General features: G+C 43.7%; 1 protein-coding gene and 1 non-coding gene across 2 annotated transcripts; both read left to right on the forward strand.

The window, feature by feature from the left end:
* The first annotated feature begins 253 nt into the window (after positions 1-253).
* Positions 254-335, forward strand: Trnas-aga (transfer RNA serine (anticodon AGA)). Its single transcript has one exon. It is a non-coding gene; the product is annotated as a tRNA-Ser (tRNA).
* Positions 336-805: 470 nt separating this feature from the next.
* Positions 806-18,973, forward strand: Cfap418 (cilia and flagella associated protein 418). Its single transcript, XM_051160101.1, has 7 exons — positions 806-943; positions 974-987; positions 5,478-5,565; positions 8,233-8,300; positions 8,844-8,909; positions 14,875-14,970; positions 18,798-18,973. The coding sequence occupies exons 1-7, from the start codon at positions 806-808 to the stop codon at positions 18,949-18,951; spliced, it is 624 nt and encodes a 207-aa protein (XP_051016058.1). The 3' UTR covers positions 18,952-18,973.
* Positions 18,974-22,588: the final 3,615 nt, after the last annotated feature.

A 22,588-nucleotide genomic window follows, 5' to 3' on the forward strand; every position in this document is an offset into this window, starting at 1 on the left:
CCTCTCCCCTCTGTCCCTCCTCCCTATCCCTTTGAAGAACGAACTACAACACTTTTACGTGACAGAATCGAAACTGAGCAGAATGGTTCTAAGAATTCTTCAGACCTCGAAAATGACTAGAGCTGCAACGTTAAAATTCGCTTAAGCCGGAAGCACTGGCGGCTTTTTACTCTGATCCAAACTGGGGCTAGTGTGGCAGGAGCTTCCAATGCAGAGTCTACATAGAATCTTCCTGCCAAAATTAGCATCACCAGTAGTCGTGGCCGAGTGGTTAAGGCGATGGACTAGAAATCCATTGGGGTCTCCCCGCGCAGGTTCGAATCCTGCCGACTACGGGCAAGGATTGCTTTTTTTTTTTGCCACAAAACATTTGTTTTGTACTTGCAGATTCTGACCCTCCCGGGATAATTTGAGAAATTTACGGACGGGTGAAGCGACCAGGGGTCAGGATCGGGCGTAAAGAGACGCTATCAGTGTTCAGGCACCGGAGCGGGAGAAGAGAGGAGGACGATGGGCGCACAGGCTTGCACGGACGCCAAGGGAAACGCGGCCGACACGCAGGACCCGGCAGCCTCCCGTGGCGGGCGGACACCGGCCCAAAGACCTCGGGGACCCCCGCCACCACGAGTGCGCGCCCGTCAGCGCCGCGGCTGCACGCGCCCCGAGTCGACGGGAGCTCTGCGCACGCGCGTGGGGGGGGGGGGCTGGAGGGTTGTGGGGCGCGCGAGCGGCCGCGACAGTTTCTCGCGTTGCCGTGGAGACCGCCCGCGGCGCGGCCCCAAAGGGAGAGACGCTCCGAGTCAAGATGGCGAAGGACCTGGACGAGCTTCTGGATGAAGTGGAGACCAAGTTCTGCATGCTCGAGCCCCTGAGGCTGGGTGAGCGGCCCAAAGGCAGCGGCGGCGGCACCTCGCAAGGCGGCGACCGGAACGGAGCCCAGGAGGTGGAGGAGGAGGAGGAGGAAGAGGAGGAGGAGGAGGATCTCAGGTTAACGCGGGCGGGTGGACGGTTCTGGTGCTGCCCTGCTCCGGGCCCAACCCGGCCCTCCGCCGCCGCGCGCTCCCGCGGCCTGGGCTGCTGTCCACTTTAGTTCTCGCCCTCCGCCGCCCTCCCCTCCCGGCTCAGACCCCGCCCCTGGGCGAGCAGGAGGGCGTCCAGACCCCAGCTGACAGCTCTAACCTGACTGGGATTCCGAGGCGCCCCCTCCCCTGAACCCCGAAAGGTGCCCGGTTAGCAGGCAGCCTTTAGACCAGTTGTTAGAAAACCATTAGATGAGAGTAGATTTAATTATTAAAAGAGTATCGATTGTAAACATATGAATTAAATAGCCCACTTGCCTGCCATTCTCCATGTCTCCAAGGCCCCAGCAGATGTCCGACACTCAGGTCGAAATTTAAGGACACTTAAGTCTCTTTGGGGGCTTGAACAACAACAAAAAGTGCATTAGCCTTTAAAGGATCAGCAATAACTTGCTAGAATCTTTTGGAAATTTGTCTCTTGCCTAGGGCATTTGGGAAAGGCTGGTGGGGTTACAGTGGTAGCTTTGCATCTCTGGTTGGGGTATGGTTTCCTAGTGTTACCCAGCTCGCCAGACTTAACCTACCATGACCTTTGTTTATCAAAATTCAATCTGGGGGCGATGGAAGCATTGAAAAGATTCTAAAAGAGTTCAAAATAGAAGCTTAAAGCATTTATTTTAAAAAGACAACTAAGCAGGGCGTAGTAGTGCACTCCTTTAATCCCAGCACTCGGGAGGCAAAGACAGATGGATCGCTGTGAGTTCGAGGCCAGCCTGGTCTACTTAAGAGCTAGCTAGAGTGAGTTCGAAGATAGCCAGGACTACACGGAGAAGCACGCGAGCGCGCGCGTGCACACACACACACACACACACACAGAGTAAAATAGACTACTAAAGAGGCAGTTTTCACATGGCCAACCCCAATTGGCTGAATGTTTATGAAAATCTACTTCCATGAACTTGCTTTGCAGTACTTGTTCCTTCATAGTTGGGGAGGATCTGTCAGAGCCTTTCATCTTAGAACCAGCATGAAGAAGCGAAGGCTGTCATGTAGCAGGCAGCTCAGTGCTAGAGGGATGGCCGCCTACGTGGCTCTTCCCCACCATGTGCTCCCTCGGGTCCATTTGTGTGCTCCTCGGGCCCCATCCACCTTCACAAGCTTGTCGTGCCCGTGGGGAATCAGAACTGTTACTATTTGTGCTAAAAAAAAAAACTCTTTATAGGGCACAATGGTTTTGAGTTGTACAAAAACCAACAACTACCCTAAGCCAAGTTTTAAATAAAGTGCCTTTCTGGTATGGAATATGAGCACATTAAGGTTTTGCACTGGGCCAAAGGAGACCATTTATGAGTTTATGAACAGGCTACCTGCTGATTGCGTGGCATAACTTTTATCTCTTATGGGTGAAAATACTGAAACCGCCTCTTAAAATGATAGCTCTGCAAATAGCACAGTAGCATCTGGATACCAGAAATAGCTGTACTATGAATGGTAAACGTATGCAATTTGTTGAAGTGTTCAAAATGATTTTTAAAAAAAGAAAGAAAGAAAGAAAGAAAACATCTGAATGGCATTGTGTTCTTTTAAAGACCAACATGGGTTGAGTAAACTAGTACAGTAGTAATAAAGTAGTTCAGGATAATACAGATGGAAAAATAAAAATAATACCATCTCCTAGATGATAGCTGCAATAATAACATTTACTGAGTCTTTTCTCTGTGCTAAGTCCCCAATATGTGTTACCACTATCACCCAATGAGGTGAATGGTGTTATCTCTTCATTCGCCAAACCTAGGGGGGCCTGGTAGCACTGATCTAAGAATGAGTTTGAGGGCTGGAGAGATGGCTCAGAGGTGAAGAGCACTGTCTGTCCTTCCAAAGGTCCTGAGTTCAATTCCCAGCAACCACATGATGGCTCACAACTATCTATAATGAAATCTGGTGCCCTCTTGTGGCGTGCAGACACACATGCGGACAGAATACTGTACAAATGATAAATAGATACATTTAAAAAATGAAAAGAAAAGAATGAGTTTGAGGCCAGGCCTCAAAACTAAATAATAATAAGCTTAAAAATTAACCTGCCTCTTAAAATTCTTGAATTTATGAGAAAAGAGCATAGACAGTATGTCATCAAACCAAAGGAGAACTCTGATAAGGACATCTTGATAGCTTGGGCCCAGTGGCACACCCCTTTAATCCCACAGGCAGAGGCAGACTCGGCTGAGTTCTAGGCCACCCAAGGTTGCATAGTAAAACCCTATCTCAAAAAAAAGTTAAAGACCTCATATACAACTGTGTCTTGTGCTTCTGAGAGATTAAAGAGGATTGGAACCGAGAGATGATTTGATGTAGTGATTTGAGTTAAGAATGCCACTGCCGTTGAGACATACAGAGATGAAGCCAGAGACTGAACATTATACCTGACAGCAGTTTGAAAGATATTGTTTCCATCCTCATGTGGTGGTGCACACCTTTAATCCTAGCCTAATCGGGAGGCAGAGGCAGGCTGATCTCTGTAAATTCAAGGCTAGCCTGATCTACAGATCTAGCCTGATCTTCCAGGACAGCCAGGTCTATTACACAGAGAAACCCCGTCTTCCAAATAAAACAAAAAAGGTTTCCAAGCCAGGCTCAGCGGCACTCATGTCTATCATCCTAGCACTCAGGAAGGCAGAGGCAGACAGGTCTCTGAGATCGAGGCCAGCCTTGTCTAGAAAGCAAGTCCCAGGCAGCCAAGCTACACAGAGAAACCCTGTCTCAAAAAAACAAAACAAAAAATTTAAAAATGAGAGAAGGGACAGCTAAGGAAGCAAAGCCTGGAGGTAACTGAGTCAACCATTTGGTACAACTGATACATTCCTAACGTTAAGATTTTAAAGTAAGTACATTTCTAAAGAATTTGAACCAAAAAGATCTAAAACAAATAAAATGGTCCAATGAACTTCTAAAGCTGATTAACAGCGTCCACAGCATGAAACTGTAAGAGCAGTCATCTCAGTATGCAGGTATATAAACTGCCTTTATGTGGCCTTGTACAAGCTTCTGGGTCTCTCAGTACCTTTTCTTCACCTAAAAGTAAAAGTAACGAAAACCTTAGGACAGTGTCTGCCTGACATTTTGTAAACACTCACTTTTTAGGGGCAGTGGCAGGAGACTGGGCAGTGCTGGCTGGACATTAGAACCTAGGCTTCATCCATGCTAAACAAGTACTCAGCCAGTGTGCCATGTGCCCGGCCCAGTGTTCTTTTAAGTAGATGGGCTATGGGGCACTACTCATCCCACAGCAGCTTCCCCTGAAAACCACGGAGTAGTTGGGGTATTCTGACACATAGCAGTGCTTCTTTGGGGTGGGGGTGGGGATTCTCTTTTTGATCATTTGCTGACATGAGCTTTGGTTCCTTTAGGAAAGAGATACAGTTGTTTGGCTTAAAATTGAAACCTTTTTGCCGGGCGATGGTGGCGCATGCCTTTAATCCCAGCACTCAGGAGGCAGAGGCAGGTGGATCTCTGTGAGTTTGAGGCCAGCCTGGTCTACAAAGTGACTCCAGGACAGCCAAGGCTACACAGAGAAACCCTGTCTCGAAAAACCAGAAGAAGAAGAAGAAAAAAAGAACCTTTTATGGTATTCAGATTTTTCTTTTTCTTTTTTTTTAGTTTTTCAAGACAGGGTTTCTCTTGTAGTCTGGTTATGCTGGCCTCTCTGTAGACCAGGCTGGCCTCGAACTCACAGAGATCCTCCTGCCTCTGCCTCCCAAGTGCTAGGATTGCAGATGTGAGCCACCACACCCAGCTTCAGATGTATTTATTACCTATATATCTTACATTCTTTGGATAAGTGCTTGGCATAATTTAGAAAAGTGTGTTCCCAATTTTTCTTTACTATAATAGGTAGGCTTATATATCTTACTGCATAGTAGTAAGTTACATATGTGAATTTGGACCAATAAACAATATCTTTGTCTCAGTAAACAGCTTATTTCTGTGGGTTTGGTTGACATCCTGAAAGTATATTGTTGGCACAAGGTCTGCCATGTCAAGGACCTCAGGGCCTCAGACCCCATGGAAATGGCAAAGCCTCCCCCAGGTCAGACTTGTTTACAAACAGGTCATCTTTAGTTAAAGTGTGTACACAGAAACTGTCCACCACAGTTTCCTGCCCCCTTCCATACTGTTTATAATAAGCACCGTGTTTCCATGCTGCTGTTGGTGTGTCTCCATCTTAGCACATAATCCACCCGATCCCAGGCTTTCTGCATGTGGGTCTGTCATTTCTTCATTCTCCAGTCGCCCCAGTCAAGTCAGCGCCAAAGCTCCACAGGTTCTAACATATTTCCATACCTAAAAAACATCCTTGTGCTGTCACTGTAGCAATGAGATTGAGTAAACACTTAGGATACATCTGTGCTTAAGTTCCAGGAAAGGGTTTACTATTGTGCGCACATGTTTTCTTTTCAGGTCGACAGAAACATTTAAAAGAGAAGAGGATCTTGACAGTCTTATTAATGAAATCTTTGAGGAGCCCAACTTTGACAAAAAATCTTTTGTAAGTCACACTTTGTAAATTTATAGTAATTCATTATGTAAGATGCTTAGAATAGCTGGGCGCTGGTGGCGCACACCTTTAATCCCAGCACTCAGGAGGCAGAGGCAGGCGGATCCCTGTGAGTTGGAGGACAGCCTGGTCTACAAGGCAAGACTAGGACAGCCAAAGCTACACAAAGAAACCCTGTCTGGGAAAACCAAAAAAAAAAAAGCTTAGAGTAGTCTTAAAGGTTAAAGCACAGTAGCCATTGGGTGTAATCCTTTGAATTTTGAGACATGCAGGTAAAGAAATGATTCCACTAAAGATTGTGGAGGGAAAAAGAAAGCATTAGAAACTCTGTATGTATCTGTGAACTCAGCAAGAGTAGGAGGTTAGAAAAGCCGTTACTGCAGAAGTCAACCCACTGTTGACGGTGGTCACTTGGTTTCATCATAGTGTCTAAGAACAGCTCTCTAAAGGGCCCAGAGCCATCAGCTCGCAGTACAGGAACGGTTTTCAGCATCTAGAATATCATGGTGTTAATGTTACTCCACGGACCAGTGAATTTGACTAACTTGTAAATATTTAAAATGTTGTAAATGTTTATCTATTTTAGCTTTATTAAAAATTCAAAGAGTAGCAGCCGTTGCTACACTGCAGTGGAGGAATGCATCATATTCACCCATTCTAAACACAAGTTAATTCTTTGCTGTATTTTTCCTCTGACTTTTTTAAATTGGCTGATACTTTTTTTAATTGGCATACAAACTAGTAGGTTTCCAGATGGCTTTTTCATACATGGTTTTGGTTAGCCCTCCCTTCCTCTTTCCTCAGCTCATCAGCCCGCTGCCAAGCCTGCTTAAACTTTCCACCCGTGTTCTAATGCCCCCTGCACTAAGGCGCCCTGCCCCAATGGCCCTTCTTCTCATCTGGCTTCTATAGGTATTCCAAGTGACTTTATTGTGACTCTGAGTCAAAAAACAGTGTCTCAGTATTTAGCCCAAGATAGCCTTGAGTTTGAATTGGTGATCCTCTTGTGTCAGCCTTCAGAGTGGTAGAATTGTAGACATGTGCCATCATGTTCAGCTGGGCTTTTTTAAAATCAATAAAAAATGAAAATATAATTCAAGACCTATAAGCCATACTGTACTGCCTTCCTTCACAAATAACACCTCTATCCTTTCCATCCACATACAGACTTAAATATCTTTAGTGGAGGGGTTCTAGAGAGATGGCTCAGGGGTTTAGAGCACTGGCTCTTCTTCCAGAGGACCCAGGTTTAATTCTTACCACCTACATGGCAGCTCCCAACTGTCAGTAACTCCTGTTCCAGGAGAGCTGACACCTTCACACAGACATACTGACAGTTAAAATACCAATGTACATAAAATTAAAATAAATTTTTAAAAAAAGAGATGATTCCCCCAAAATATAAAAATGTCTTGAATACAGTAAAGAAAGTACATTTTTAAATTTGTACCAGTAAACTATTATCTGTGTCTTAAACTTAGCTTATTTGTGTGGGTTTGGTTGAAGTCCTGAATGAATGTAAATTTCTGTATTAGTTTGTTGTTTCTCTCCCCCCCCCCCCCCCTCTATCTCTCTCTGCTACATCTGGTTTCCTAGCTGGAAAAGGGAGGGAGAAAGTGGGTCTATGTAAAATATTTATCAGATAAAGAAAACGAGAAGCTGAGTAACGTCCGTGCCCACATTGTCGGGAGGTGCGTCTGATGTGTCCTGGCAGCACTGCTCCTCACCCCACCTTCTCTCTTGCTTATCACACTTTTAAACTGCTTTTTGACCCAGACCAGCTACCCCACAAGTGGCAACAAATGTTACAGCATGCCAGCTTAGAGTCACAGTTGTGATTCCACATAGTACATAAGACACACTTCCCAAATGAAAAGATGCTCATTTGCAGCAAAATAGTTTCCTGTTTACCACCAAATAAAAATTAAGAGACAGGGTAAAGTGAAGTATTTTTGCTTCTTAAACTTCCTTGAGCACTAGGTGCCGTGAAAGCATGTCTGTGTACCCCTTTAAGTGCCTTTTCCCTGTCTTGCCTCCTTTTGCTGGCAGTGGTCCTTGTGTGCGGTTGGTTTATGATGTTTGATTCTCTATACCAGTTAACACTTAATAAATGCTTACTATTGATGGCGATGTGATTAGATCGTATAGGAACTGCTGTATGGGTATAACTAGGCAGCTCAACATTTTCCATGGTCATATATTGCTTGATACCGTTACATTTGATCAAAATTAATAATCCTGAAGTTGCACAGGAGTTTATGTTTAGTTTAGACAAGTACCATTCAAGGCGTTTAAAAATGAGCCTGGTCCCTCCATCCCCAATTCAATTTTTCAAGAATGAAATTTTAAATAGCAGGCCCTTCATATTAAATCACTGAACCCTAGTATTAACTGACAAGGTATAAAGTGACTCTAAATCTTAGCATGCATAACAGCAAAGGATCAGTTTCTTAGGCTGAAAACATTGTAATTTGCAAATTCCTCAGGGAGTTCTCTTTCCCCCCTGCCTTCAAAAGATTTTGATCATTGTTTTTGGTTTCTAGAAAGAATACCACCAAATGTTTTATTTACGTCATTTTAAAATATTATTATAAGGCAGTTGCAGTTCTCTAACCCTTTGACCTTTTATCGTTTTTGTTTGTTTGTTTCTTTGTTTAGCAAAAAATTAAAGCTAACTCTTCAAGTAACACATCTGTCAGAGCTTCCATTCAAGGCCTCAGTAAAAGGTAAGTTGAGATTGCTTTGGGAGTCCTACACTGAGTGAGCAAGCACCTTGAGGATAGGCGAGTAGATCCCGTTACCGTTCCAACAGCAGTGGCACTGAAGAACAGAGCACTGGTTGGCCTTCAGACAAAGCACCGCCAGCAATATCTGGAGCGTGTTTAGGATCTATGGCCCCCTTAGTGTAAAGGAAATTAAATAGAGATTATTGCAATTGTAAATAATTTTCTCCTCTGTTTAAAAAAAAGTGTGAACGATTTCTCAAAATTAATGTTCTGTTATGTGTTTCGTATTTACTTTATTCCTTACATTATTGGCACACGTTTTTCTGTGACTCATTTTAACTTTTTGAGTGTTCCTGAAATCAGGTTATATCCTATAGAAAATGATCCTGTAATAAATCTCTCTTCCTTGAAATAGTTGGCTTGCAAGGGAAAGCATAGAATAAGATCATAAGAACATAGACTCAACGAGACTAAACTAACTTCTCACGTTTCTTTTTGTTGTTTTTGTCATTTCACTTTTCTCCATCTGCTGAACATGTCTAGTTGCAGTCCAGTGTACCTCAGTGGAAGCGCCGTTCCATGTGGGGTTGGAACAAATATTTCACAGAGGTAGGATGTGGGAAATGCAGGGTGCTTTCTGACTGGGCTGCTTGGCGTCAGTATGCGTTATAGTGAGAGCTGTGTATTGTATTAGCCAGTCTAAGGACACTTTGTTGACTCATTTATTATTCTTGGGAGTTAACTATTAAAGGCTGAGCTGTGCAGGTGGCACATGCCTGTAATCCTAGCACATGGAACAACTAGGGCTGGATGACTGCTACAAATTCAAGGCCAGGCCAGCCTGAGCCACACAGCAAGACTTGTATTAACAACAACAACAATAATAATAATAGTAGTAGTAGTCGTGGCAGTGTAAGTATGTATTGTTTATTATATTAGTGCCCTTCTCCAAGCCCCACTTGGAGGGCCTGGATCACTTGAGTCCCACCCAGGATTTTACAGAGCACCAAGAGACTATGCAAAAGTGCTTTCTTGTAAGTCGTGAGGAGAGTGGCTGTGTAGGTGAGCGCAGCTGTACGGCAGGCCTGATGCCTTTGCCTCACCGATTTGGACAAAAAACATGAGCAGCTGAAGGTCCTCAAGCATTGACTTTACATGTTTCTAAAACGGCAGCCTGTCGTTCCTTGTCTCTTGCTGCCCCCTTCAAGACACTGCTCTCTCATTCAGTTCTTCTTAGGCAGTCTTAGATCAAGATGCCACTCACTGCAAATCCGCACCCTTCTAGTACATCCCGTTACCATTGTCACAGTTGGGGAGAAAACTGCTTGTAAACAAATCTTTATTTTACCCTGCTGCTTTTTGGTTCTGTGTTTAGCAGAGGCCCACTTACCTACCGTATTCACATCTCTTTGCCTACACATTCCTAAAAGACTTTCTTATTTGTGCCCATTTTTAAGAAGACTGCATTAAGAGATTACATAGTGAGCACAGTTCTGGAAGATTACATTAAATAGTCAAAATGGGGCCAAAGAAGACACTGTTGGGGAGTTGGTGGTACAGCTTGGATTCTAGGAAGCTAGGAAGCAAAAGCCAGAGGACCAAAGTGAAACTGGTAGCCTGGGAAACTGGATGTTGCCTTCTGATGTGAGAAGAGGAAGCAGCTGGGTCACCACTCCCTGAGGCCTATCTGAGCAAAGAATTGGAGATACAAACTGATCTCAGAGGAAGCTATAGTCTTACTGTCTGTCCTCCATTACCTGGGTCAGCTCGGTTGGACTCAGTCCTTTTCAGAGCTATGACAACTCCAAGGCATGAGTTACCAGGAACTACAACAGCAGTTTTTGCTGTTATCCACTCCCAACTTCTCTTAACCTCACACACACGCCCAGCCGGAGTTGCCAGCTGCCCCACTTTAAACTTCCTGCTGCCCTTACTGAGGAGCATGGTCTTCCTCTCTCCTCCACTCCTTCCCCTGGAGGAGCCCTGAGGCAGGTGCTGTTTGCTCTAGACCCCTTGTCTTCTCTCACTTTCCCTTTCTTAGCGTTTGTTCCCCTGACTAGAACATACTCCTTTCTAAAGCACGTCCCCTCTTGTCTTACGTGCTTTATTCACATTTTCTCACTCCAGTTCAATTTGTTGTTGTTTGTTTCTTCTTTAAATGCTTTCAGTACGCATCCAAAGCCCTGTGCTAGTTGACCAAAACAAAGTGGCCAGTGAGAAAGCAGGTAAAAAAGCAAATGACTCCATGCAGAGGCTGAAAAGGACGAGCTCTGACGACAGCATTCTGGACTCTGATCTTCTAAAGCTTCCTCCTGGACTCTGATCTTCTAAAGCTTCCTCGGTACCCTTGCCTATAAAAGCCGAACAAACTTTCCGCAGATGTCGCGAGACGTTTCACAACACCACAGGAGAAAAAAGGCTCTTGGGCTGCTAGATGACTTGGAATTTGGGGATTAAGGTGAAGGGGGATGACAGATGAGTCACTTGAGCTATAGTTACCATAATGTAGGGAAGAGAGAAAGATAGCCATGACCTGGGTGTAAATGGCTCTACGGAAAAAATGTCAAATTTTAGATTTAGAATATAGAATTGACAGAATTTGAAGAGCAAATGGCCATGGTACATAAGAACTTCCAGAAAGCCAGCAAGGTGGCTCAATGGATGAAAGTGCATTGCAGCTAAGCCTCGTGACCTAAGTTGATTCCCCAGAACCCACACTCTGGAAGGAGGGAACCAATTCCTGGAGCTGGTCCTCTGACATCCACATACACTCAGGAATAAAGAAACGGATGGATAGAGTTGCTTCCACAGTAATGGCCTGCTAGCTCGTGCCGATAACTCCAGCACTTGAGAACGTGAGGCACAAGTTTGAGGGCAGCCTGGACTACCTAGTACCATGCTCCCGGTGGTATGTCAGGGTCAGTGGGTACATTGTTACAAAGCAAGGGCTCCAATTGGGAACTTGATTCCTAACCCATTAAGCTATCCTGTGTGCAGTTTCCATACTGCGAAAAGGGGAGAGTCTTGGCTGCTTTCCCTGCAGCAGCTACTGCTTGGTTTTCTGTTTTGATGTGAGGCCTCATTGGCCCAGGCTATCCTCAAACTCACTATGTAGCCAAGGATGACTTTAAACTCCTGACCCTCCTACCTGTCCTTCCCTAATACTGAAATTACAAGCATGCAGCACCATAGTAGCCAGCCACTGTTATGGCCAGTTCTGCTTCTCAGTTGGATAAACAGATAAACACCCTCCTTAGAATAGTCCTTCCATAGTATACAGAGAAAAAGAGTTTATTCTTCATTGGGATGATAATATTATTTTATGCTTACATATTTGATTTACAATAGCTCAGATGTGGCTAACACATTCAGTATTGGCCATATTTCAGTTTTAAAATTTTTTAAATCTTTTCCAAGATTAGCAAGCACTGTGTAGTGTGATTGTCACTTTGGAGCTTGGGCAAGGACAGTGAGCTACTCAGTCACAAGGGTAGCAACCAGTACTCTTGTTTGTCTCGTGATGTTTGATAGATTAGACAGTTACACACAATTTTAACTTAGGAGGGCTTTGTTGGAGCATGACCTTCTCATAGGGGAGGAGTCATGAATATATAGAAGTAATAGTTCTGAGCCAGGTGTGGTGGTGCACGCCTATAATCCCAGCACTTGAGGAGGCAGAGGCAGGTGGATCTCTGAGTGTTCGAGGCTGGCCTGGTCTGCAAAGTGAGTCCAGGACAGCCAAGGCCACACAGAGAAACCCTGTCTTGAAACCCCGCCCCCCCCCCACCAAAAAAAGTAATAGTTCTGAAAGAAATAGCGATAGATCACAAAACTAAGGACTATTTTTTATGCTCTAGGCAGAAAGGCAGTCAGCTGTGTTGTGCCTGTCTGTTTTATTCACTTGATTCCTGGATTAAGCTCCAGTGGAGGGTAATACAGACTCATTTAAAGTGTAAAGATTAAAGTCTTTTGCCTAGTTGGTGCGAAGGATGGAATAGTAGTGGGAACATGACGTCCTTCACAAGTGGTGTTGATAAAGGGAGGCATCCTTTTCAAGCCAGTCACGGTCTCTCTTAGCATATTTGTAAAGTCCTCACAGGGCTGGATTATCCCATCAGCCAGGGCTAGCTGTTACCTAACAGTGGATCAGAGTCCCAGAATGATTCCCTAGCTGCAGGCTGGCTGTAGTTTTCTCATAGGGCAGTGTTGGTCAGAAAATATGGTGATGTGAATAGATTTGATAAACTATCAAATTTTAAATTAAATTTAAAAACTATATTTAGCATAATGGTTGAAATTTTACACATAGAGTGCCCTGAGAGTCTGAGTTATGACCCCCACTACAGCGATGATTCAGCGGAGTTGCACATAGGGATCAGGGTGTCAGGGTTAGCGCCGCTGTGAGCGTGAATCAGTGCCATCTGCATATGAACACGCGGTGTGTACCTCCTGACTCACTTCTGAGTCTGACTCAAGTGCCATGAATGCAGCTGTGTTGGAATTCCACAGGGACTGACAGCTTCAGCAGTGACTTAGATTAAAAGGAGATGTTTATGAAACATTGTAAATGTTTAGTTAATGTTGTGATTGAGACTTTTAGAAATACTAAGCATTCATTCTCAAGGAAACTTCCAGACCAAAGTTTGCCAGAATTATTCCATTTTGAAGTTACATATCTGAAATTTGAGGTAGTCTCATGTAGTCCAGACTGGCCTTGAACTCACCGTGTAGCCAGTGACGACTCTTCTGCCTCCATACTCAAAGTACTGAGATTACAGCATGTGCCACCTTACCTAGCCTGTATTTGAATTTTAAAAGGAAAAAAAAATCTAATAATGGGTTTGTTTTATTTGTTGCAGAAATATTACTGGGAAAGTATATTAGCAAAATATATTGAAACAGCACTATCGAAAAAGAGCAAAAGCAAAATTGGAAAATATATAAAGAAAAATTAAGTCACAAAGAAATTATTTGACTAGAGCACTCTGTGTTCAGAGCCAGTGCCTGTACTGCCTCATTTGTCACATGGAAATTATCTTGCTTGTTTTTTCACTTTGTTGTCACTTGTAAGTACTTTGTGTATAGGGTTAAATTGACTGTGTTGAAAGGTTTTCTAGCTTATTACTGTGTGTGTGCTCACTGCGCATGCTTCTGCGCTCGCACCCCCCACCCCCGTGTGTCTGTCTGTCTGTCTGTCTGTCTGTCTGTATATATATATATATATATATATATATATATATATATATATATATATATCCCTGCCTCTCTCCCTCTCTCCCTCTCTCCTTCTCTCCCTGTATGAATGTCTTAACAACTCATCAACTTTTTATTTTTATTAAATGTATCTGTTAAATCTGTTTATTAAATACTTCAAATAGTGGAGAAGGTTTCTGTTGCTGCAGTAACAATTCATACTTCTTTTAAATTTGCTAATAGTATCACGTTTCTTACAGTTCGCATGTTTACACATAACACCTCTACTTCACTGTACCTAGAGGAGACTTGCTTGTCCCTTCATCTCACGCAGCCACTGAGTGCCTTCGTCTGCCCTCACCCTCCAACACAACCATAATCTCACTCTTCCTTGCCTCTTTGCCATCAGTACACAGATGATCACTTCCTCCCTCAGATAACCCATAGTAGTTTTGAAAGGAACTGCTCAACTACACCTTCTAACTGCGACCAATCCAGGCTGCTGTATGCAGAATTCAGACCACCTCCCCCAGCACTCGTAATTTCGTTACCCTAATTGTATTAGTTCACTCAAAGCAGCTTTCACCTTCTAATTTACTATTAACATACTTACACTGAATACTGATTAGCTCACCTGTTACTGGAATCTAAGAATGTCACAAGCAGGACTGGAGCGATGGCTCAGAGGTGAAGAGCACTGACTGCTCTTCCAGAGGTCCTGAGTTCAATTCCCAGCAACCACATGGTGGCTCACAACCATCTATAATGAGATCTAATGTCATCTTCTGGCCTGCAGACAGAGCACTGTAGACATAATAAATAAATTATTTAAAAAAAAAAAAAAGAATGTCACAAGCACATAGGTTCTCAGCAACTTTTATGTAATGGACACATGAAAGCGCTAATGCTAGATATTTTAGAAACAAGTGATGGTTCGAGCATCGAAGTAGTTTATGGAAGAGTTTTGTTTCAGTGTAGCATTTCACATTCTTTAATCTGCTAATACACTCTTCATTCTATGTCCCCATAATATTCATTTATACATACATATTCTGCAATACCTTTATAAGGTAGATGTGAAAATTAAGCTATAAGTTTTTTAAGACTGGGTCTTGCTGTGTAGCCCTGGCTAGCTTAGAACTCACTATAAAGATTGGGCTGGCTTTGAAATCACAGAGCTAGGATATCTCCCATGAGCTGGAATTATAGGAGTGTGCCCCCACATCCAACCAGAAAACTTAAACAAAAAAACAGCCCTTTAGTACAAACATTACAATTGATTAATCCATCCCTCTGTCATTCAGTTATCTGGAGCATGTCACGGTATGTTCATATTTAAGCAGCAGTCATCTTTAATGCATATTTCTTTCGTTCTGACCAGAGCATGTGACCGACTTCGTTGCGTCGCCTGTGATTTCTGGATAGTGAGCTACAATGACTATATGTGGGACAAGTCATGTGATTACCTGTTTTTCAGGTATGTTTTTGAAGAATTGTACTCTGTGAAAAATGTACCAAGAGCTTTTCATCTCTCTCTCTCTCTCTCTCTCTCTCTCTCTCTCTCTCTCTCTCTCTCTCTCTCTCTCTCTCTCTCCCCCTGCTGTCAGCCTACATAAGGATGTGTTTCTGAATGAGAACACAGAAGTAGCCTCGCTGATTTTGGTGCATACAACCCCCTTGTCCAGACCATTCTTTGCATGCTCTGAGGATGCCATTGTCCTGCCCACAGTTCTGCCTGCACACGTTCTCTGGAGGGCCCTCCATTATCCAGCCTTGTCCCCCACAGTGCCCTCCACCTTCCCTTTAGCTGTGTCACAGTCCAGGCCACCTCATTCTTTCCCTCCGACTTTGCAGGTTCCATCTCCAGACACATCTGGCCCCATTTTCTCTCCTCAAACCCCGCCTATTCTAAGCGTGGTTCATCATCAATCTTGCTTGCTTCTCTCACTACTCGCTCAGTTTGGAGATAAACTCACTTGAGCATTCATATGTATACAACACAAAATATACAACAAACACATGGAGTAATATAATTTCAGAGGTTTTACAGTCCTGACTTCAAAAAAGTCTAGTGTAGTTCCAAAATCCAAGGGTCAGACTACCTACTCTTAGTTTCAATCCCTTTTACTCTCAACAGTTGGAAAATTAAATTTCAGTTCCCTTTGTGGTTTCTGGGGGTTTTTTTTTTGTTTTTTTTGTTTTTGTTTTTGTTTTGGTAAGGTGATTTGGGGTTTGCTATTCACTCTCTTCTGGTTACTCTAACAAGGGATTAGATCATTCCCATGAGGCACCACCATGGATCTTTGCAAGTCTAGCATAGGACAGTAAAATGTGTGTAGCATTGAAACTAACGTGCACAAGCCCAGAGTGAGTTTGTAAGTGAGTGACTCGGTACATGAGAAACATACAGTGTCTCAGTCTTCCAGAATGGCAGGTGTGGTGGTATACTCTGGAAACTGAGGCAGGAGGACAGTGAGTTCAAGACCAGACTTTACCACAAGAGAAAATAGGCACCAGTTAATGATTCACTCTAGATTTTTGGTAGTCACATTTTAGACTATAGCTTACCTAAAATAGCAATTACCATAATTACTACACTGTTAAAACTAAATTAATGCTTATTACATAAGTCAGAAAAAAATATAATCTGAGCCCTCAAGACATTTAGGAACATGTCTAAAAGACAAGAGAATGGAGGTAGAGAGATGGATCAGAGGTTAAGAGCCCTGACTGCTCTTCCAAAGGTCCTGAGTTCAATTCCCAGCAACTACATGATGGGTCACAACCATCTATAAAGTGATCTCATGCCCTCTTCTGGCCTGCAGGTAGAAAACTATACATATATTAATAAATAAATAAATCTTTTTTTAAAATGAGAGAATAGCAACTGAAGGATGTGGCTGTCTCAACTAAGATGCAAACCACTGATGCATCTATTTCATGTAATCCTTAGCATTTGTCTATCCAGCAGGCATTCTTGAGCCACTCTTAGAAACTGGGTCCTGCTCTAAAGATGCACAGTTCTAAGAGGGAGCTGGTGTGGAGAACTTCACACTGGGTGTGGCAGCAGGGCTGGAGGAAAGGTTAAGCAGATGCCAGCACCCAGGAAGGCCCGCTTTGTTCCGGACTTAATGCATGCTAGGCAAGCACTCATGAACTGAGTCACGTCCCTAGCACCTAGCCAGTATTTTTAAAGACCCTGAGAGGTGAATCACATGGCATAAGTGAGAAGTAGTTTGAACAAGAACAAGGATAGCAAAAGCTGAAGTAACACAGAGAGGCCAAAAGGCCCAAGAAGGCAGTAGTAAGGAGCTTAGATTTAATCCCTCCAACAGTGGCTCACAGTTGAATGCTTTTAATTTAGAGAGAGGCCTATTCAGATTTTAATTCTCTGGCTCTGTGTAGCTCTAGCCAGAGCCTGGAACTTACTTGGCATGCCAAGCTGTTCCTGAACTTTAGCATCTTCCTGCCTGGGTTCTGGGCGTTGCGTTTATAGGCATTTGGCACCGCACTCAGCTTATAAGAGACAGCAGACTACCAAATGGGGAAACAGGTCAGTGGAGAATCCCGAGACTTAAGTGAAGGGATGTTACAGTCACACAGGAGTGAAATGTTAGGAATCACAGCAGCGAGAAAGGCAGAACAGAGCAGATGCGCCAGAGAGGAACGGTAGGCAGGGCTCTGGCCATGGAATGTGAGAGGCAGTCAGCGTCTTAGGATGGCTCTCACTGGGCCTCTGTCCTGGCTCACAGGTGAGCTGTGCCAGTGTGCTTTCAAAGGAAGAAGCTAGACAGTGGGTTGCAGGGACTGTTGATGCTGTCTGCAAAGCTCGGGGAGGAGTCACAGTTGAAACCATGAGATAGGCTGTGATTACCCAAGAGGGCAGCTCGGAAGAAGCCAGCGCAGAGCGTCTTTGTGAAGGAGATGCTCTGAGGCTTCTATGGTAAAGAACGGGTTGGGCAGGGCTAGCTGAGCAAAAAGGTCCTGAGCACTGATGGAAAGGGGGTTTGTGTAGGAAGAAGAGGACCACCTCCTCTGTGTCGGAGAGGGAGGTCGTGGGTGCTCACTCGGGAATGAAGACACTACCTCTACCAGTCTGTTTTTTAGAATTTGGGTATGATCTGCTAAAATTAAGGGTATTAGAGAATAGAAATAAAGGAAGATAGGGACTAATTTTCTGAGGGAGAGCATGGCGGTTAGTGAATCAAAGGTTTCAGAGTCCACCAGACGTTCCACCTAGCAGAGTAAGCATGTGCTCCTTGGTGTCAGGTACATGATGCAGTGTCACTGTGATGCTGTACAGTTGTTCTGAATGCAGAGTGAATAAAGGGTGTGTTGCCTCCTTTCATTAACTTAGCTTTTCTGGGCTTATTTTTCATTCTAATGAAACCAGATTGTCCTGTTCTTTCCCTAGTTCTCCATAACCCTAGCTAGGTCACGACTGGTCAGAGTGTCACTTTCCTAAACTCAGACACTTGGCCCAGAAAATCTCTCGGGTTTTAAGTCTCAATAGTGCCCGATAGTGCTGCGATACACACTGACCACCAGAGGGCACTCTGGAAACCACACCTCTTTAGTCCATACACTGCATTTCATCATTTCTCTTTATGTTTTCCCCCAACATTTTACTTTTAGCTTGTCCAGTTTTGTTTTCCAAAGATATGCTCATAAACTTATTGCATGAATTATCATAAAGATCATAATTGATTTTCCTTAGCAACTAAACTTAAAGTAACTTCTGTATTCTTATAATACAATCAAAGCCAATGGTTATCATTTTAATAATTGTCTTTATTATTGTTCAGTTATTTTTTACACTATGAACACTTCAGGATAGGTAGTTTGTTGCTGCCATAATAAGCAGATCATTTTAAACAAATGAAAGAAACAGCCTGAATTCAGCATACAGAACTAACAGACTAATTTTTTCAGTAATAGAAGCATGCTGCAGCTAACTGCATCAGAAACCCCCTGCCTTTTTGTCCCCTGGCATAGGCCTTTGTGGCACAGACATCTGAGGGAGGGGTGGGCCTTCTCGGTCTCACCCTGCTGTCATTCTTGCCTTCTCTGACTAGCAGCATCAGTGGTTCTGCAGAGCACTCACTCTGTAAGATTGCGATTGAGAAGAATGACTGTCAGACACAGACCCCTAAGCCTGTCTCCTGCTGCGACTGGAACCAGACCAAAGGTGTTGAGTGTAGTTGAAGAGGCTGCAGGAAACTAAAACAGAACTGGTTTTTTTTGGTTGTTGTTTTTTTTACTTTTGCATCAGAACTATGCTTAAGCCTGTCTGTTTCACCACAGAAACAACATGCCAGAATTCCACAAATTAAAAACAAAGTTGGTCAAGAAGAAAGGAGCACGGGCATATGCCTGCCAGTGTAGCTGGAGAAGCATTGAAGAGCTGACAGACCTGCAGACAGAGCACCAGCTTCGCTGGGTTTGCGGTAAACACTGAGAATGCGGAGGTTCACATTCCAGTAGCTTCGCGGGGACAGCAAGCTCCACTTGCCACATTCGGGTGCAGTACATAGTGGTATTGGGCCCTTTGGGAAAAGGCAACACATTTCGTGTAACTACACAGACTTTTGAAGACCAAATGGACTGGGGAAGACAAATGGACTGTGACACTGTGGCATTACTCCTGTGGTGACTTGGGCATTTTACTTAGTAGGTTAAAAATATCTGAAATTACTAGCCTATCTCCTTTTTAAAATTGTGGCATTCCATGCAAATTTATAGCCTTTCCATAGCAACTGTGGCACTGACTGCTAATGCACTGTAAAGCATTCACGTGTATCGTCGTTAAAGACTGCCCAGCTGACAGGGCAGAGAGGTCATTATGTGTGAGTGTTCATGGCTCTTCTATCAGAGACCAAGAGTTAAACATGAGGAAAACACAGGTGCCCATCATTAGTTGAAGTGTTGTCACGAGTACAGGAGCACTGTAAACCCTGCCTTATATGAATCGCATCTTGCCTCACCAACTCAATTCAGTATTATGCACAGCAATAATAGGACTAGTAATAATGATGCTGCCAGTTCTAGCATAGTTGCCCTCCTTTGTTCATTGAAATATCAGAAGTTGTTTAGTTTTTTATTAGCAAATATCTATTAGTTTTGATGCAACTAAAATTACTACCGTCATTGTTGGACTTTTCAAGTATACGCCATAATTCCAATTGAGAAGCAGGAAGATGATTTTTCAGCCAACCTGTAGACTTTCTAGTACCATCAGGTTGATGTATTACTTACTGAACATACCTAACCAGTGGGTAGCCTGTCGGGCTCCTGCCTGACATCACCAAGATGTGAGGAACTGTACCATAGTAACACAGTCAAGAAATACGCTATCTCAGTTTCACCTCCCAGCCCCATAGACATCTCAGGGCCTTCCTAATCTGCCAAAATTCTACTATGTGTGTCTCCTTCCCATGTGTGTACTTTTTGGTTTTAAGTGTGTGACATGGGGCCCTCTGAAAGGATGTACATTTTAGCACAGATATGATCTACTTGGTTTTATGTTAACTCCATTTCAGCTACCCAACAAAACTCTGGTTGCTGAAAGCCTTTTCCTAGGCTGGGGTCTAGCTCAGTGGTAGAATGCTAGTGTTGAATGTGCAAGGCCCTAAGTTTACTCCCAGCAGTACAAAAAAAGAGAAGGAAAGAACAACAGAAAAGCAGATTTTCCTGACCATGACGCATTTATGTACTTAGAAAACTTTAATTGCAGCAAGAGGTCTCCAAGTGGCTGATACTTGCATTGTTGTATTAAGATATATTTGTAAATTTTATCTTTCAATAAATATTTTTATTCCTCAAAATTATATCTCTGTGTGATTATGTAAGAAACATGGATATTTTTGACTGACAACATGTCTCCCAAAAAACTTAACAGCAGTAGCACATACATGCATACATGCATGCACAAAAGGCTGAGTGGAGCAGTGCACACGCGTAATCCCAATACCAGAGAGACTGAGGAAAAAGGACCGAGTTCAAGGCCATCCTGGCCTACACAGTGAGAGCCTGTTTCCAAAGAGAGAGAGGAAGAGAAATCCTACAGAACTCACAGATTAACCATAGTGGTGGTTTCTCTTTGTTCCAGTACATTTACTGAACAAGTGATTTGAAAATATTTTTAGAGCCAGGCATGGTGGCCCAAGCATTTAATCACAGCATTCGAAAGGCAGAGACAAGTAGATCTCTGAGTTTGAGGCCAGCCTGGTCTATAGAGGAGTGTGGGGAGGTATGGCATTTTTAGTCTATTTTGCCACCAGAGGGACAATATAGAAAAGTGAACTTATCACCCATTCTATACAGTCATAGTTCCAATTCTCCACCAAGGCCTGATAACCTGAGTTCAATCCACGGCCTACATAATAGAGAAAAGCAATTTCCTGAGCACAACATCCCCCCCCCTTCCCTTCCCTCTCTCCCCCACCCCCACCTCTGAATAAGTGTGAGGTTATTTTTCATTTTAGCGCCAATCTCACTTAGGAACATTCTTGATGGAGGTAGTAAAAAAAAAAAAAGTATTAAGTTTATTAATCTCAGTCCTCAGAAGCACATTTCAGTGTAAATTTTTTCCTTACACTTATTTATTTTATGTGCACGGGTGTTTCGCCTGCTTGCCACCCACTCCTTTTGTGTGTGTACTACACAATCCTGTACTACAGAACCCCGAGGAGCTGGACTAGAGCAGGAGTGGGATCGAGTCCTATCCAACCCCAGAAATCTCTCAGGAACAAGAGTAAGGACCGCTCCCTGCCCTGCCCTGGGCCTGCATGTCCCAGCACACCATAGTCCTGGAGCCCTCCCCCCCACCCCCCCACTCCACCCCTCCAACCCCCCACCCACCCTCCCACACCCCCACTCCCATCCCCTCGCCTTTCCCCACCAGAGGAGGTCACTTAATCACAGCCAGGCTAAATTTCCCCTGTCCTTATAAGGTCATTTCCAGCAAGCACCTGGAATTCCTCTTCATGCAAATAAAGCATTCCCAGCAGCTTAAACGCCTGTCTCCCACCCGCCAGCCAATGATGTATACTTACCCCCAAAGCCTCTACCTACTCCCTAAAGGCTTAAATAACCTTTGTGACATCACCCACCCCCATAATTAAACAAGCTGCTCAACGAAGCCAGCCTTCCCAAGCCTGTTCTCGCTCTCGGGGTGCGGGGGGGGGGGGGCCCTAAAGTCTCCATCACAGGCTACCACTCCCCCAACACCCTCTGTTCCCTCTCAGTCCACCAGTAGTTAGGGATGGTGATCATACCATTGCAGGTTGGGGAGCAGAGTGGAAATGACAGGTGTGAGTTCTGCTTTTTGTTTGAGAGATTTCAGGTGTGCTGTTAAGTTGCTAGTATGAGATCTCTCTCATTTCTTTCTGTAGGCACTTAGTGCTATGGACTTGCTGCTTTGAACCACCTTCATTGCCCTGTAAGTTTGGCTATGTTGTGTTTCCATTCAGTTCTAGAAAGCCTTTATTTTCTTTCCTATTTTCTGTCTGGACCCATGTTTACTGAGTGGTGAGTTGTTCAGTTTGACTTTGTAAGCTGCCTCTTGTTTCTGTTGTTGCTACCCAGCTTTAATCTGTGGTGGCCAGGTACCGTGCTGGGGTCACTTCAGTTTTCTTGCATCTGTTGAGACCTTGTTTCCAAGTATATAGTCAATTTTGGAGAAAGTTTCATGAGGTCCAGAGAAAAATATATTTTCTTTGTGTTTGGGTGAAATGTTCTGTAAATATGTTAGGTATTTTTGGTTCATAATGTCAACTCTATAATTTCTATGTTTTGTCTTGTCTGGATGACCTTTCTGTCGGTGAGAGAATGGTACTGAAGTCCCCCACTATTAGTATGTGGAGGTTCATATGTGATTTAAACTGTGGTATTCTATGAATTTGGGTGTTCTTGTGTTTGATGCATAGATGTTAAGAATTGCAAGATCCCCAAGTTCCTCGTGGTAGTTTTTCCTTTGATGAGTATGTAGTGTCTTGTTTTGTTTTGTTTTGTTTTTGTTTGTTTGCTTGTTTGTTTGTTTTGGTTTTTCAAGACAGGGTTTCTCTGTGTAGCCTTGGCTGTCCTAGACTTGCTTT

Source organism: Acomys russatus, chromosome 2 (assembly GCF_903995435.1).
Source record: "Acomys russatus chromosome 2, mAcoRus1.1, whole genome shotgun sequence".
Classification (NCBI taxonomy): domain Eukaryota; kingdom Metazoa; phylum Chordata; class Mammalia; order Rodentia; family Muridae; genus Acomys; species Acomys russatus.